The 15,618-nt window shown below is 41.3% G+C and overlaps 1 protein-coding gene across 1 annotated transcript; it reads right to left on the bottom strand.

Annotated features, from left to right (window-relative positions):
* Positions 1 to 963: 963 nt before the first annotated feature.
* Positions 964 to 15,365, bottom strand: dclre1a (DNA cross-link repair 1A (PSO2 homolog, S. cerevisiae)). Its single transcript, XM_071529858.1, has 9 exons — positions 14,753 to 15,365; positions 12,864 to 14,273; positions 12,588 to 12,721; positions 10,546 to 10,664; positions 9,990 to 10,133; positions 9,398 to 9,543; positions 7,439 to 7,593; positions 6,193 to 6,334; positions 964 to 1,712 (listed from the first exon to the last, which is right to left on the bottom strand). Exons 1-9 carry the CDS (start codon positions 15,171 to 15,173, stop codon positions 1,540 to 1,542), a joined length of 2,844 nt encoding a protein of 947 aa, XP_071385959.1. The 5' UTR covers positions 15,174 to 15,365; the 3' UTR covers positions 964 to 1,539.
* Positions 15,366 to 15,618: the final 253 nt, after the last annotated feature.

Here is a 15,618-nt window from a genome sequence, read left to right as displayed (position 1 = left end):
GCTCTGCTGTGCCACAAATGACATAAGTGTTAATAACAATGAAAGCTTACATAAGGATTTAGTTTAAGAGTGTACCAGGCAGCCGTTATGAGCCTGTTGTTCAGGTGTTATGAAAGCACCGGCTGCACACCAGACCTACGGGAATCCTCACCTCCAGAGAGCATCATAAAACCTTTGCAGTTTTTATAAACTACAATTCATGGCCTATACCTAGTTGACAAAGCAAGATGGGCAGGCTACTAGTGTGAACTGGGAGGTACTTGGCTATGCATGGTTTGATCTCACCGTACATCGCAATTTTCTCACCCTGGCCCCCTGAGCATGCACACACACACAGCTCAGATGCCTTAGTCTGACAACTTTCTCATGGGAAGACAAATCTAGCCAAGTGATTTTGTGAGAATATTGTCTGACAGATGCTGGGATTTAGAAACCTCAGCTGTTGTGCCCAGTGTTGGTAGAGGTTAAGGCCCCAGTCTCTGGACCCTCATGTGCCCGTTGGCTTAGGATCAAAGCCTTCCTACTCTCTCGATAGTGAAAATACTGCCAGATTTGGATAGCACACTACATAAATTACAATTCATTTTCATAGCCACTATACAACAGTGGCGATTTTGCACTTTGACCACACCTTAAGTTCCTACTAAGCACCATGTCTGCCTGACATGGTGACAACAGAGATATCATTTGATTTAATACTCAAAATCAAGGCAGTGCAACCTTGGAAACCAGAAAAAGGTCTTAAGCTTTACAATATTTGTGAATTTAATAAAAAAAATCAAAAAGTTTGAATTTGCGAGTGGAGCGTCTAATTTTTAAAATTCTTAAGTGACAAGAACAGATGAATGTTAGAATATATTAATGTTACTCTCCCAGACACAAAAAAAAAAAAAAGGGCAAACCGTTAAATATTTAAAACACATTTATTGACATATTTTTTCACCATAAAATTAAAAAGGTAAAATATACAAAGTATTTACGTTGAGAAATACGATAACTGCACCACCAGCAGCACTTACAGCACACTGGCAGCAAGTAGTGGTAAAAATAGAGGTAGCCAAGGCAGCCGCAGCAAAAGGTCCATTTAATTCAGTGCCAACATACGACAGTCCTCAATCAAACAGATCTAACCACAGTAATGCTGCGTGTATAACAGATTATCATTATACAAGCAGCTTTTGGTATTGTTAGTCATTTCAACTCCCGCCCAATATGGAAAAGAGCAGAACCTTTCAATGAAATTGGTTATGACGAGTTGTTACTTAACCTTCATGTTCACTTGATTGATCACAACCCTTGCTCTGTATAGAAATGCTAATGTTAAAAGCTCACTGGTCTTGGTCGTAAACAATTTCAGCACGAGCAATAAAATGAGTCTATTTTTGTCAATCAACGACAATCTTTATGAGTCCCATAGTAATACAATTAAATACTGGAGTATTGAGGATTACCGTTTACTTTTCTTACCACCAATTAGGAGCACAAGCAATTTTATGGTTAGCTGCAAACATGCTTAACCAATTCACTGTCGAGGTTAAGTTAAGATTTAAGATTAGCTTTGGCTTCCTTGAGCCATTCGCTGAAACACTTCTCCATAGCCTTCCTACTACCCCAGCTGCCATTATTGACTGTAGGGATGATCTTGAGAGGCTGGAGCCACTGGACAAATCGCTTCATCTCCAGAAAGCTGCTGTGTTCACTGTATGGGATTCCTGCCAAGAAAATAGAATGGGTTTTATGGTTGATGACTTAAGTTGCACCCCCCCCCAAAAAACTCTGGCACTTGAAACAGATCTTAGGCTTAAGTTGCATTTGTCACCCTACTTGTAAAATGCAAAAGCAACCATGCCAAAATGCATTAGCTATCAGATTTTTGTGTCTCACTGTAGGACAATTCAGCAGCATCATATGGCCTTGAACCTGGGCCTTCCAGGTGAGAAATGGTCTCCCTACTCACTACACCACCATGCTGACTATGCATTACCACCAAAAAGGTCAGGGTCGCACTGGGATTCTACAAAGTCTGGATGCAATCCAGTCGCAATATGCATAAAGGGATAAGAAAAATACATTTAAAAATGTAGGTAGAACAAAGATTGCAGACAGATTTAAAACAAATACAGCCATAGGACACAAATAAGACATTTCTATGCAAAGTGTGGACTAGAGATATACATAGATTTGATCACCATTTAAAAAAAACAAAAAAAAAAAACATTGAAATGACAAGCTCAACTGTAGCTACAGAGGATTCAATGTATGCACAAACTCTTGGTATTAAAAAGTGCAGATCTATTTTGAATTTACCAAAAAAAGAAAACAAAAGTTACAGTTGGTGCTGCTATTGTACCACCAACATCTCACAGACCAACAACATGCTGGGTATATCAATGTATGTCACACCAATTAACAAAGATACATACAACAGGATCACGCTCAAGAATGAGAAATGTTTGCATTTACAAATCATGCATGCACATGTACGTATTAGAGCACAAAATATCCTGTTGAGTTTAAATCAATTTAGGAAGTGTCTTTTCTTCACAATTTGAAAAGTGAAAATCTTTTGCCATCGATAACTTTTTATATCCAGTCTATAAAGAGAAAGAGTGACGCATCTGTCAGACAGCAGGTGAATTGCACTTTTAATTAATATTGTAAGTGAACTGAAAATTAACTGACCCCAAACTCTAAAATGTAGTTATTGTAGGCAAATGTAGGTCTTCATTTATCAACATCTTAAGGGCTCAGATAAGGACAGAGCTAAACCAAATCCAAGGCTATGCTTCACTTTATGATAATCCTGAAGACAAGCCAATGTTGTGCTGCGCTCCCCATCATCCTCACAGGGCCAAATCAAGTCTAGGTTGTTATGATCTCAATTTTTGATTCATGAGAAGTCCCTGAGGGAGAGGAGCCAGGAGCGGTTCAGAATTGGACCAGGGGGATTCTTCACACTACTCAATTATACATCCATCTCAGCTCAATAGCTTAGGCAATCATTTCCCTAATTTCCCCATTAAGATCCATCAAGTCCAATGAAGACAGAAGAGATTTGGTTGGAGGTAAGAACCTGTCAAGGAGCCAGATGTCTGCTGCATATCCAAAAATATGGAAAAGGCAGTAAGATATGCCATGAGGCAAAGCCTTACAAGACAGACTAGATGCCAATCAATGTGGTCCACAGGCTCAGACTGTTCGTTTTACAGGACGAGGAGGCTTGTAGATGGAGTAGTGAGATTATCAAATGACTCTCTTAACACTTCTTTTGGTTCAGGGGGTGAGGAGAAGACGACACCTTGGGATGACTGTTGCAGAAAACTGCTACCTCCTGTTTGGCCTCATTCCACCCCCTCCCCAGGTTTGATGGGGTCTTCTGGCTGAAACTGTGTCTAGTCAAGTGTACCGTCATCAGTCATCCCACATGCAGAGAACAATATTAGTAGGAATAGCAGCATATGGCTGGAAAGAGAAAGGAAAAGGGAGACAAACACAAGGGAGAGAGAGAGTGCAAATTGGCATGCACCAGAGCAACACACGAAATGCTGAGGAGGAGGAAATTATGTGTGTGTATTAGTCAAAGCCTCTAGCTGGTGATTGTATATTACAGGCCAGATGGCTAGTGCTGTTGATGTTCAGCAAATGTGAACAAGGGAGGACAGGGGGGAAAACAGTCTAAAAATCGATAATGGCAAATCAAGTCATGGCCTACTTAATTACTGGGGCTCAACACTAGACCACTGTCCAGCAGTGCTGTCAGCGACTGAAGATATGACTAATGGCAGAAGAGCTGTGGGGCAGAGAGCGGGGGTGAAATTCATCTATAAGAGTTCACACACCAGATAAAGCCATATGTTGAGGGCGAGGCATGCAGCGTGAAGTGCTGCTGCCTGTGTCGGTTCATAGATGCCTGTTCTTCCTGGATAAGAGCCCGGGACGCTCAAGATGCCACAATGACATGACCCATAGAAGGCATCAAGCGGACTTATAGTCCTACATAGCATAAGCCCAACCACACATATAGCTCAGTAGATGCACCACAATAGACCTGCATGCAGTAGAAATATTGGCCTAAATATTGGTCTGTAACATAATATCGCAGCGATAAGCCCATTTTCCTATCCACCTCTGGCAGTCCTGTAGTCATTTCTGTTGATGGGAGCACAAAAGGATATTGGTATACAGTGTTTCCCCTGACAATCAATGGTCAGGGTGGACTATCATGCTTCAAGGAGGTGCCACCCCACCCATTTTTATTAGTATTGCCCTCAGTGGAGTCATATGGGCCTTTACACCCTGCCACTTCTGGGTAAAACAAAGGCGGCAATATTATCCCCAAGCTCATATCTCGCTCAGTAATATGTCATAATGCCTGTGGCCTGGTGATTGAGCAAATCTACAAATGGCACCTTTGTTAACTAAAAGTGGGAAAGGAGAATTTAGCTGTTAAAATGCGTTTAACTACGGTCACATCATGTTCACCATACCCTTTCTACATACATTTCCTATGTTAGTCATCTTCTATTCACTGTGGGTTGGCAAACTACAAATCAGATAAACATCTACAATGAGGGATGGCAGTAAAAATCTGACATGCCACCATTGACTGTAACGGCAGAAGGAGCAGCAGTACAAGTAAAGATGTAAACCTTTTACTGTATTGCCACCAAGTTTCCTAACCAGATGTTGAGCCAGTCAAAATTCAGCTCTTTTAAATACAAAAAACAAGCCTGTGTGTTTTTAGAGTTTTCAGACACAGGCTCAGTAGAATGCGCTGCCATCCCCCATACCAGTTTACTGGTTTGGCACCTTGGTTCAACCAGGCCCACATGTATACAGATAGCAGATAGCACTCTTAGGTAGTCAATGCCAGTCGCCCCTCTAATCCTGGCAGATTTGCCCTAGCATGCTGACATAGCAGTCCTTACCTCATATGGTACCGATATGCTACCTGTGTTCTTCCATTACAAGTCCGCCAAGTTTTGGGAGCTTCATATCAACAGAAAAATCAGACTCATATGACAACACAAACACACTCTACAAGAAAGCAGTAGACTGTTCTTGAGGAGGCTCCAGTCCTTCAAAGTGTGCAACTGCATCTTCTACCAATCCGTAGTGGCCACTGTGCTGTTCTTTGCTTTTGTGTGCTGGGGTGGCAACATCAAGGTAGGGGATGAAGAAAGGCTAAAGAAACTGGTTTAGAAAAACAAAAACAAAAAAAAAGTCTGAACTGAATCTCCATCTTGACAATGCCTCCCACCGATGCCGCTACCATGCCGACTGCCATCAGGCTACAGGCTTCCAGCCACAATAGCTCTTCTCAGCCAACTAGGGAGGCTGCTGAAGCCTGGGTGCCTGCCCCGTCTCCATCAACTGCTCTGTACCATTTTCCTCTGTTCCCATGCTCTGGACTACTCTGCACAACAGCCTGCTTGGCATAACTGTGTTCTCCATTCATAAATATCTTTATATGAACTGATATATACACTTCTGGTCACATTTAATATGATCTGTAAATTTGATCATGTGAATAAGTCACAGTGCACAATTGTAATAACACTGCTCCAACTGCAATGTATTCAGCCTATGCCTACAACATTCTCTTAATTCTTTACCCTCTATTACCATCAAGCTGAATAGAATTTGAATTGTGCCATGGTTTGTTGGTTTGTTCTCGCTCTCTCCCTCCTCCATCCTCTCTTGCCAAAAGAGGGAGCCGTAGGCTAAATAGTACAGCATGGGAAACATTCACGTTTTTGGCAGGGGAATTGCCGCTCTTGTAGAGGAGCCCAAGCAGTGTGTAGCAAGAGAACATTTAAGATTACTATTTACAATTATGTAATAAGGTCCTGCTTTTGGTATCGTTTACCTGCAAAACTGAAAACAAAAATAAAAAAACTTTTAGGGCATTAATGGCCTTAACCCTGCGCAAAACCTTCAAATACTGCAGAATGGCAGTGAAAAAGCCCTGATTACTACGCCACAAAAGGAATGACTGAGGAAAAAGAACATTATTGTTGGCCATTTCTCTCCCATCAATTCATTCTCATCTTTTCAAGCCTAACCAGATTACTCATGAATGCGCTCACAAAGAAACAAAAAAGGTATAAACAGAATAAACCATGTTCTTTATTCCTTCTGATGAATAACTAGCTCTAGTGTACAGACAACCAAAGAAAGATGAGTCCGTACCATAGATGGAGATGTTGCCACTGGTCTGAGGCTGGATGTCTTCCACTGATTCCACCTGCTGGCTGAAGGTCCAGCCTGTGGGCTTGAAGGCCACCAGCTGCTCATACCGTCCTGAGAACCTGCTCAGGTGAGCCTGCAGTTTCTGAAGACCAGATGATGGTGAGAGGGGAATGGCATGAGGATTTCATGCTCAAACATTCAAATGGAGTCATATTGTACTTTTCTGACATTTGACATTGAGGGCTGAAATATTTCTAAAACGTCATCATGAACACAGCAAATTCAATAAATGTAGATCTTCTGAAAAAGGTCTATCATCATAGAATATAAACTAAATCAAAAGATCTGGTTCCATTGTTCCTTTGTCAACCAACTTCCAGACATTATGCTCCAAGAAAATTTGTAATTTCGATTAATGTCTTTACAAACATTTCTAGCTATCCAGTTTCCAGAGCTGCAAAAACTGGATAGCTGGTTTGCTTGATTAATAATCATGATTTAATGAATATACTGCATTTCAGGGTGTCTCTCCATGATAAAACTGCTCAAGTACTTTTTTGTCCAAGGTTCTCAATTACAAAACCTTAAAACTGCAATTTTCCCCCCCAGTCAGCTTTTCTGTGACTAATAATGCATCTCACTTGTCTTTCAGGGAGACACTGTGCTTGGTCATCATAATTAGCATTTCCTAATTATTTGAACTTCTGTCCTTGATACTTGCATATGCATAGACCATAAGCAGAATAGGATATGGCTGTTTATGCATAGACCATGAGCAGAATAGGATATGGCTGTTTATGCACACCAAAAATAAACTGCCCAATCAAACAATCATTCCATCTGAGGTTAAATGATCTTGGTTAAACAAGGTACGTTTAACACAAGAGCAAGCAGACCAGTTGAAAAGTAGGTCACTGTATAGGCCAATTTGCACAAATGCTGTATGTGCTTGGACAAAAAAAAAAAAATCTCAGAAACCCCTTACCCCTTCATATAGCTAAAAGTTCTGATATAGGAACTGGTTAAACTTATCTCTCATAGTATTGAGTTTGACATTATTTGTTTGATATACCAAAAGTTAGTCGTTTTATTGACTCGTCTTTGATGCGCTTACATTCTCATATTTGCGTACATAAGAGTACTTTTTTCATTCTGACAAATAAAATACTCCTTGGGGGCCCAGAGACCCAGAATAATAAATGCGCCTTTCAGACCTGTTGATGGAAAATGGGAGTGCTGCACCTACGTTGAAGTTGAGCTGCATCATGGGCAGCACATGGACCTGGGCTGCCTTCCAGTCGGTGGTTATAAGTCGTTTGATTTGCTCCGACTCCAGGCAGCACATGGTGTTGTATTTGTCCCGTGAGAGGCACACTTTGGACCCCAGGACCTCTGCCAATGCTACAAATGAAGCAGACCAGGGCAGATGTAAGAACAGAGTGGGGAGTTCAACAGCCTTTTTATTTTAAGACCCAAACTGCAGTGGGGTGACCCACTGACAGTTTATTTCACTGAACAAAATTTCACTCCCTGATAAATGATGAAATTCTACTATCATGAATGTATGTGATGGAGTTTGGAGAAGTTTGTAAACATTATGAAAGTTGCAAAAGCCTTATTTTGCACTTACAAATCAAGCTGTCCAAGAATCTTTGATTATCTCTATAATTCATAAAACCAAACGGGGCTTTGAAGAACTCCAAGCCCACAATCTACACTGAAATAACCTACTTTGTTAGTGCTGCTGAACACGATCTCTGCTGAAAACATTATGTACTGTAAAGGCTACAGGAGTGTGAGGAAAAAACAATTGTTATAACAAACTGTTGAACAATGGCCCATTTTAAAAGAATAAAATTGAATCTGGACATATTGTATTGGGTTCATTGTCCCAGACAATACATGCTGTCAAAGCACAAATATCTATGAGCAGTAACAAGAGCAACAGTGGCTGTGGTGACCAAATTGCTTCATCTAGTCAATCAAATTAGCTGCCGTTTTTCCACTCCAATTTCATGCAGAGCTTGTTGAAGCACAGGTGATTTCAGAACACAAGCTGTTCACCCTCTGTGAGGGCAGTCATGGTTGTGGAGTGTTTTCCTACACCGAAGTGGAGCAGACTATTATTCATGTGGATCATTACAGAACTGTATGCGTCAAACTGAGGACACGACATGCACTGAGTGGCTCTTCTCTCAAAGCAGACTAATCCGCAAATTCTCTGCACTGCTCCTATTTCAATACAAGATGTAATCTTAGAAGATTCCCTTCCAACAGCAGCAAAGGTCAGATAGTGATATAAGGTTACAAAACAATCCACTCATCTCACTATTGGGTCCAGACAAAGACACACATTCAACTTATCTCCTACAGTCCGTCTTGGGTGGCAACAATCAACACATTACAGTAATATTACTACTCCTTTATTAACATATTACGATTTAAATTTTGTCAATATTAGTTACCAATCAAAAAATAAATGTTTGCTTTTATTATCACCCTGCCCAAAATATCAGAATGAAGTTGAATTATCCAAAAACAACAGACCCACCCTCATCCAACAAATTCATTTTCATTATAATTTGTCATTGTCATCTCAGTTGACATGGGTGCGCACTGAAGTAGCCAAGATGAGAAATGGTAGAAAAGTTCAACTTTCTCTGGATGCAAGTATCCCCACTGCTTCTATCTTGTCGAGCAAAAGGATGACGAGAACATCTGACATCTATGCCATTTGGTTTCCCTCATCATACAGAATCAGACTGGTGAGGCAATTGAGATGCCCTGATTTCAATTTTTGAGGTGTAACAAATTACTGCTCTCAGGGAGTAATATTACTTTTGAGTAACAAGCCTAACTGCACGCTAAATACAACTGTACACTTCTTTCGCATGGGAAATCAGGTGATGGTGTTTTCCCTAATTTTGTTGCATTGGGAGATACTCTAACATAAAAGTTCCAATTTTATGATGATATGCTTTCACTGATCCCCTTCATGTGAGGTTTAAGATCAGCAGAGTCAAATGTGTACTTCCATCATACAACCTTCAGTTTAAACAATAGGATGACAAGACAATTATGATTATGTAATAATTTACGTTTGTGAACCTGGACTAGGACTTCATGCTGTGCCTTGTAGTGGCAGAGAGGCACTGTCAGTGCTGAGCTAGGGCAAAAGATGTGGCTATGAGTGAACTCTTCTCACCTAAAAAGACCTTCTCTTTCCCCACAGAGTAGGAGCCACACACCACGAGGGTACGTGGGTTGAGCGTCACCAGTTCGAAGGCTGTGTTGGCTGCAAAGCTGATGGCCTCTTGCTGACTGGGGAAAGTGTACTCAGGGCTGCAGTAGCTAGAGGGACAAGAGAGCCAGATTTAGAAAGGCAGATTTGTGTGAATACATGTCAGGACTCCTACATGAAGCATGAGTGTGCATGCCTGTGTTCAGGACCATGTTTGAGCAGAGTAGATTAAGGACATCAGTGAGTGAAATGAGTGTTACTGAAAACAAAACAAAGTGTATACAGTTTACTCTCACTGGAAGGAAATGCAGATTGGGGGAGCTTCTTATGGCTTTACCTGTGTGTAAGTTTTAATTCTGTATTGAGCCAGGTTGACCAAGAACTGTCTTATTAACAATAAAGGGGAGAGAGGGTCACATGCACATACCCAGGAGCAGCCTAGTACAACCCACAGTCTTTTGCCATTCAGCAGCTGCACTGGAACAGCCCCATCATACCATATGTGTATGAGAAAGGAACATTCAGTGTATGTGAGAGAGGACAGACAGGTACTGACGTGGTGTCCAGGTAGAGCGTCTGCACCCTGCAGCTGAGCAACTCGGGGTAGGTCTCCATTGAGGGATCAGCTCTGAAATCTCCTGTATGGAGGACCGTCTGTCCATCGGGCAGGAAGAACAGCAGCATGGCCGCTCCTGGACAGCTACAACAGAGCAGACAGCCAACAGAAACAGGAGGTGGGGTTGGAAGAGAGAACAGAAAGAAAGGTCACTAGAAAAACTTCAGCTGAAGTCACTGTTGATCTAGGGCAGGAATTTTCACCAATACACAGGATCTGAATGAACTATGGAGGTGCATGAATTGAGTATAGTTGCTTTTGGTAAGAAACAATGTGCTGATGTGTTAGCCTGATGAAGCCAAAATAAAAACATGGTAACAGACCAGGTCTTGCCGTTTTTGAGATTTTGGGAGTGTCACTGTCCCATGTTTTTCACGTTTTTTCCTCAAAAAAACAAGCATAACAAAAAACTAAGAAAACGTTCGTAGCCGAGGTCTAGTGTTGAGTGCTGACATTCTTGTCCTAGAATTAAAGGCATCCCAAATAGGTGACTCACTGGTTGGCTTCCAGCAGGATGACCCTGACTCCCTCCACGGTGACCTGGGTGTTCATGGGCAGGATGTGGACATACTGCTCTGCCACCTTCAGTTTGCTTTTCACCAGGTTCCCTGTGATCTGACCGAGAAAGGCAGCTGTCAGTCAACTCATCTCTAAGGTTCACTTACATTGATTCAGCAGCAGCAGCTTCTAAAGCTTGAAAAACCCAAGGGCATAAGAAAGTGATTTTGTTGATTCAAACAAAATAGGCCTGATAGAGTAAACACAGTATAATTACTCCATATCTCTCATGATATTCAAATAAGTAACCCCATAAGACATTTTTAAGCTGCAGCCAAAAGGAGCAACATCGGGAGCAAATTCCAGGCCCCAGAACCAAATATTTACTCCTAACAAAATATTCTGTGATTCACTGAGAATGATTCTGACCTTAAAACGTTTCTGGGCTACGACCCACCTAGTACCCAAGCTGATATTCTGTGACCCACCAAATAAACAAAACCCCATTGGAGACCCCATAACTCTGTTTTTAGCCCTGACCCACAGAGAGCATTCACTCCACTGTTGGCAAGTCGTGACCCATTTGATAGGAGAATTTACATCAAATCAGGCTTTCTTTCGACAATGTATTTTATTCTGGACACTGGGTAATAGGCTCATACCATGATTTATTATTCAGATAAGCTATTTACAAACACCTTCTTATTTACTCATGATCCCTGATATCCCTGTATAGATCAACAGAATATTTACAAAACATTATGTGAAAACTGAGCTTATGACCAATTGGCACTCTAAAAGTTATATGGCCAATTTTAATCTGAAGAAGGCTATATATTAGCTGGAATTTAAGGATAAAAATTTGTTTTGCTCTTATTTATTTATTTATACTTTGCCTGCCAGGTTTCTCAATTTGTTCAGTTCACCGTTTAATTCAAGCACCTTGAGAGATTGTACGATTTTTTCCCTCTTGTAAATAGACAGTGAGAACAAACTGATAGTTATAAGGACAAAGACCAACTGTAACCCAGAGAAACTGCATTTCCTAAATATGTTTGAGTGACTCTCCCCCCCCCCCCTCCCTCTCTCAATCATGAACACAAAAGGTCTTAGAAATTCAATCAACTCCAACATGGACAGAGCCACAGGCAAATTGGCATTCACAGCTGCAAATGGCAGGCGAATTTCATTACTCTGGGTCAATGCAGTGTAGTGAGATAACAAATGAATGAGGCATTTCTTCTATGCATTCTGTGGAAAAGGAGAGCAGACAGGATGCTTTTTTTTTTTTTTTTTTTTTTTTTTTAAAAAAAAGGTGCAACTAACAGGACTTCTGAATAATAACATTTTTGTCTTTTAAAGAACCACCTTCAAAGATGTGCAAATCTTCTCCATATTATTAGGCAACTTCCAAGTCCTGAAAAGTCTTTGGAGGAACACTGCTTTTTTATTAAGTGGAGACACATCTGTATTGGGATGACCTTCCTTACTTTACTATGGAGTGTATGAAGAAAGTTTTTCTGGGATACAGTTGCAACAGAGAACTCATAACTGAAATTTGGGGCAGAAGGCTGGCATTCATTAGGGTTTCCTAACAAAAACTGTACTGTCCACTTAAGATAGATGAGGCATTTCTCTGGGTAGAATCATTTTCACGGCACAATATAAGATGAAAGTAACTCAACTGAGGGTTTGGCTTGCTGGTGACACTTCTATACTTATATATCCTGCTGCAATTCCATAGATTCTATCCTCAATCAATTTCACAAACAAGCTGATGCAACAAATTAACCTCACATAGTCTGTAGAGTAATTAACAAGATTGCACATATGCTTAATATAACAAAAAAACAATATACAAGCCCAACATCCCCACAGCCATTGAAACTCCATATCAGTCACAAAGCCAACAGGAACAACAAAACTAAATGTGAAAAACAAGCCCTACTGAAATGAGGGACAAACTAGTGCACTTTTGATGCAATAGAAATCATACTGGAAGACATTCATATTTTAGAATAGCCAGGACATGAGGCTTACTGTGTTACAGTAGATGGGCAATGTAGAGTTCTTCCTCAACCCTCCGTAGTGATCCGAATGGAAATGGGTTAGGAAGTAGGCAGAGATGCCCTCGATCTCTCCATAATGAAAAGCGTCTATAGCAAACTTGGTACCTGAACAAAATGTTTACAATGAAATATATTTTAGTTTAAACAAGAGTCTTTAGGATAAAACAAAAATGGGTAATATTTATAATAAATATCAAATTCAGTCAGTTGGGATGCTGACTACCATAGGTTTGCATTACATACTGACCTGGAATCTTCTTGTAAAACGGACAGCGTGGTTGTTGTTCTTCTTCTCCATCCCTTCTCCTTCTGTTCCACCTACTTCTTCTCCATTGTCTGGCCCCCCCTCTCCCTCCTTCTCCCTGAGCACTCACTACATCACGTTCATTTACAGTCCCTGTGGTATTTGAGGTATCTGTGGTTCTGTCAGCCTTCCTTTTCCTTTGCCTGTCTCCCCTCTCTCGTCTCCGTCGCAAGTTCTCACCAGATGTTGGGCCACAGGTGGGGTTGAGTTCACTTGGTCCACTTTCAGCCACTTCCACCTTCTCTTTGAGGGGCTTGAGCCCAAAAAACACCCCAATGTCCATCTGCTTGAGACAGGGGGCTTGAGCTGCCTTGCTCTGGCCCTTACGAGGTGCCATGGTTTGAAATGTTTGGATGATGGAGGTTTGAGGAGAAGGAACTTGATGAGGAAGTGTGGGAGACTGCTCTGATTCAGCAGTGCCGTCATTCAAGTCTTTGTAGTGTAAGTTATTTGAACTAAAAAGGGTTTCTCGCAGGCGTTCTAAAACAATACTCTGTGGGGATTGAATGCTAGTCGTACAAGGACTGATGGCATTGGTAGATTTCCCATGCGCTTCTTTTTCACTTGGGGAATTGGCTGTGTTTGCAGCAGCTGCAGAGGCAGCAAGCTGATTACTGGGTGCTAATGAGGTAACTGACTCCAGCTGGGTGTTGGAGAAAGCTGAAGTATGTTCTTTCACTAGCACGTTATTGGTTTCAAGTTGATCAATAAAGTCACTGAAGAGCTCATCTTCACTTGAGAAACCGTCACTGAACAGTATCATCGAGTCTTCATCCTCGTTTTCAAATGCATTTGAAAAAAGGGCTTTTCTAGGTTCCCCATCTTTGACCTCAATCTCTGCAGGGAACTCAGAGAGCGGGGAATAGGATATTGCATCGTCATTGTAAGGAGACTGTTCAGTTTTGACAAAACCTCCTTCACAAGCTTGGCCTCCACCGTCTGCCTTTAGAGGAGTTGATGTCAGCACTGTTTTACTTTCTTGGGAAGCACTGGTAGACTTTTGGCCTTTAGCAGAGGGCGACCAGCCTTTCTTTTTCTTGAAATCCTCAGGGCCAGGTGAGCGCAGTAACAGAAGGCCATTTGTGCGTTTAGTGGGAGGTGTTCCACTGTGATTGGACAGAGCAGAGAGACTGACAGCACTGTCCTGTGAACTATCTAAAACGGAGCTGTCCACCTCACTGTTCTTCAGTCCTGGGAGACAACTGAGGCTGGTCTCCCCACTGGTCTCTGCCTGCTGGGACAGACTGAGGAGGATTGTGTCGCTGGTTGCCCGACTGTGGGCCAGTAGTGTGTGGTTATATCTCTTGTAGTGGTTTGGAATGGTGGAGGAGCACCGGAGACCATCAGGACATTCTGTATCAGCAGATGATAAAACATGTACAGTATTGGGACCCATCAGAGCAGGATGCATAACATTTGTTATTCAAGTGTGTCTGAATGCAAAATCTGAGAGTGCAGTTTGACATCGTTTATACAAATATTCAAGAACTTTGATGCACATTTTCCAGTACTACTTGATTATTTTCAAGGGCATCACACATCACACACAATTTCATACAATGCATTTTTTATATGTAAAGCAATGGAGCTTTTGCACACCTACACAGTGACAGGTTCATAGAAGACCACAGGCTGACAAATAAAGAAAGAAAAGGCTATTTTAGCTAATCTGATGGTCTCAGTACTGAAATGTTCCTAAAGATGCTCTAACAGCAAATTTCAGCACAGAGTGTGCATGACTTTTTTCTTTCTTTATTTGGTAGGCTATCTAGTGTATAAATCATCAGTCAGTGTTAAGAAGATGAAGGATGGAAATGCATGCATCTACATACCTTTGCTTTCGTCCCTGGGGGTGTCGAGACATTCAGCTACATGCCATCTTTGAGACTGAACCATCAACCTGGAGAATGGCATCTGACAGACAGGACAATAGTCCTCACTGGATGGTCCCTCTGCTGCATTGCCAGTTTTGAATGTCTCATTAGAAGAAGATGGCTGTGAGGGAAGAGTCTGTGCATCTAAACTACCATGATCTCCTTTATTGATATTGCTGAAATCAGCTGCCTTGCTGGGTCTCACATTCCTGACAGGTGGCTTGGCTGGGGATGAAGTGTCTCTCTTGGCAGTTTTTTTCAAAGTGCAGCTTTTCTTAGCCACAGATCCTTTGGAAGACTGTGATCCATGTCTCTTCTTTTTCTTCTCAAGAGGCTTATATTCCCAAATGTCATTTTCAGAGTCGTCCTTCTGTGACATTTGGAGAAGAAGATGGTATGCTACCCAGTGACCTCAAAAGGCTTGTTACAAAAGAGCAATATCTTATGTTTGATAACATTCCGTGGTTGGTGACGATACTAACATTACAGTAGATTGACGGCTACAAATACAGTTTTAGCGCTATTTTTATGTTAACTCGCTGCAAATAAATATTTTTCAAAAGTATCACAATATGTGATTTTCCTCAATGGAAAGGTTCAGCTACAAGATGTTAGCACACACTTACCGCCACAGTGCATCAATGAATAAGGTAAAGACAAGTAATGAAATAGAACAACACTTTCCAAACATTTTGCAACATGGAGTTGCTTAATCGTTGCACGGAAAACAGAGAGGCTTATAATATGTTTTTACACATAATGTATTCAATTTAACGTAACTAAAAAGACGCAACATGTGGTGAATAATATTATTTTAATTATTG

This window comes from Centroberyx affinis, unplaced genomic scaffold (assembly GCF_046629955.1).
Source record: "Centroberyx affinis isolate AG114_WGS23_722 - 3 ecotype Tasmania unplaced genomic scaffold, CSIRO-AGI_Caff_v1 ptg001843l_1, whole genome shotgun sequence".
NCBI lineage: Eukaryota > Metazoa > Chordata > Actinopteri > Beryciformes > Berycidae > Centroberyx > Centroberyx affinis.
The sequence above is the reverse complement of the archived record's forward strand: the minus strand, read 5'-3'. Positions and strand labels throughout refer to the sequence as shown.

Excerpts from the sequence above, each read along its gene's own strand:
- dclre1a (XM_071529858.1), bottom strand. The coding sequence starts at position 15,173 with ATGTCACAGAAGGACGACTCTGAAAATGACATTTGGGAATATAAGCCT. Across the intron at positions 14,274-14,752 it reads CCCCAGGGACGAAAGCAAAG|AATGTCCTGATGGTCTCCGG; the intron begins GTATGTAGATGC and ends CTGCTGATACAG. Across the intron at positions 10,134-10,545 it reads ATCCTGCTGGAAGCCAACCA|CTGTCCAGGAGCGGCCATGC; the intron begins GTGAGTCACCTA and ends GCTCTGTTGTAG.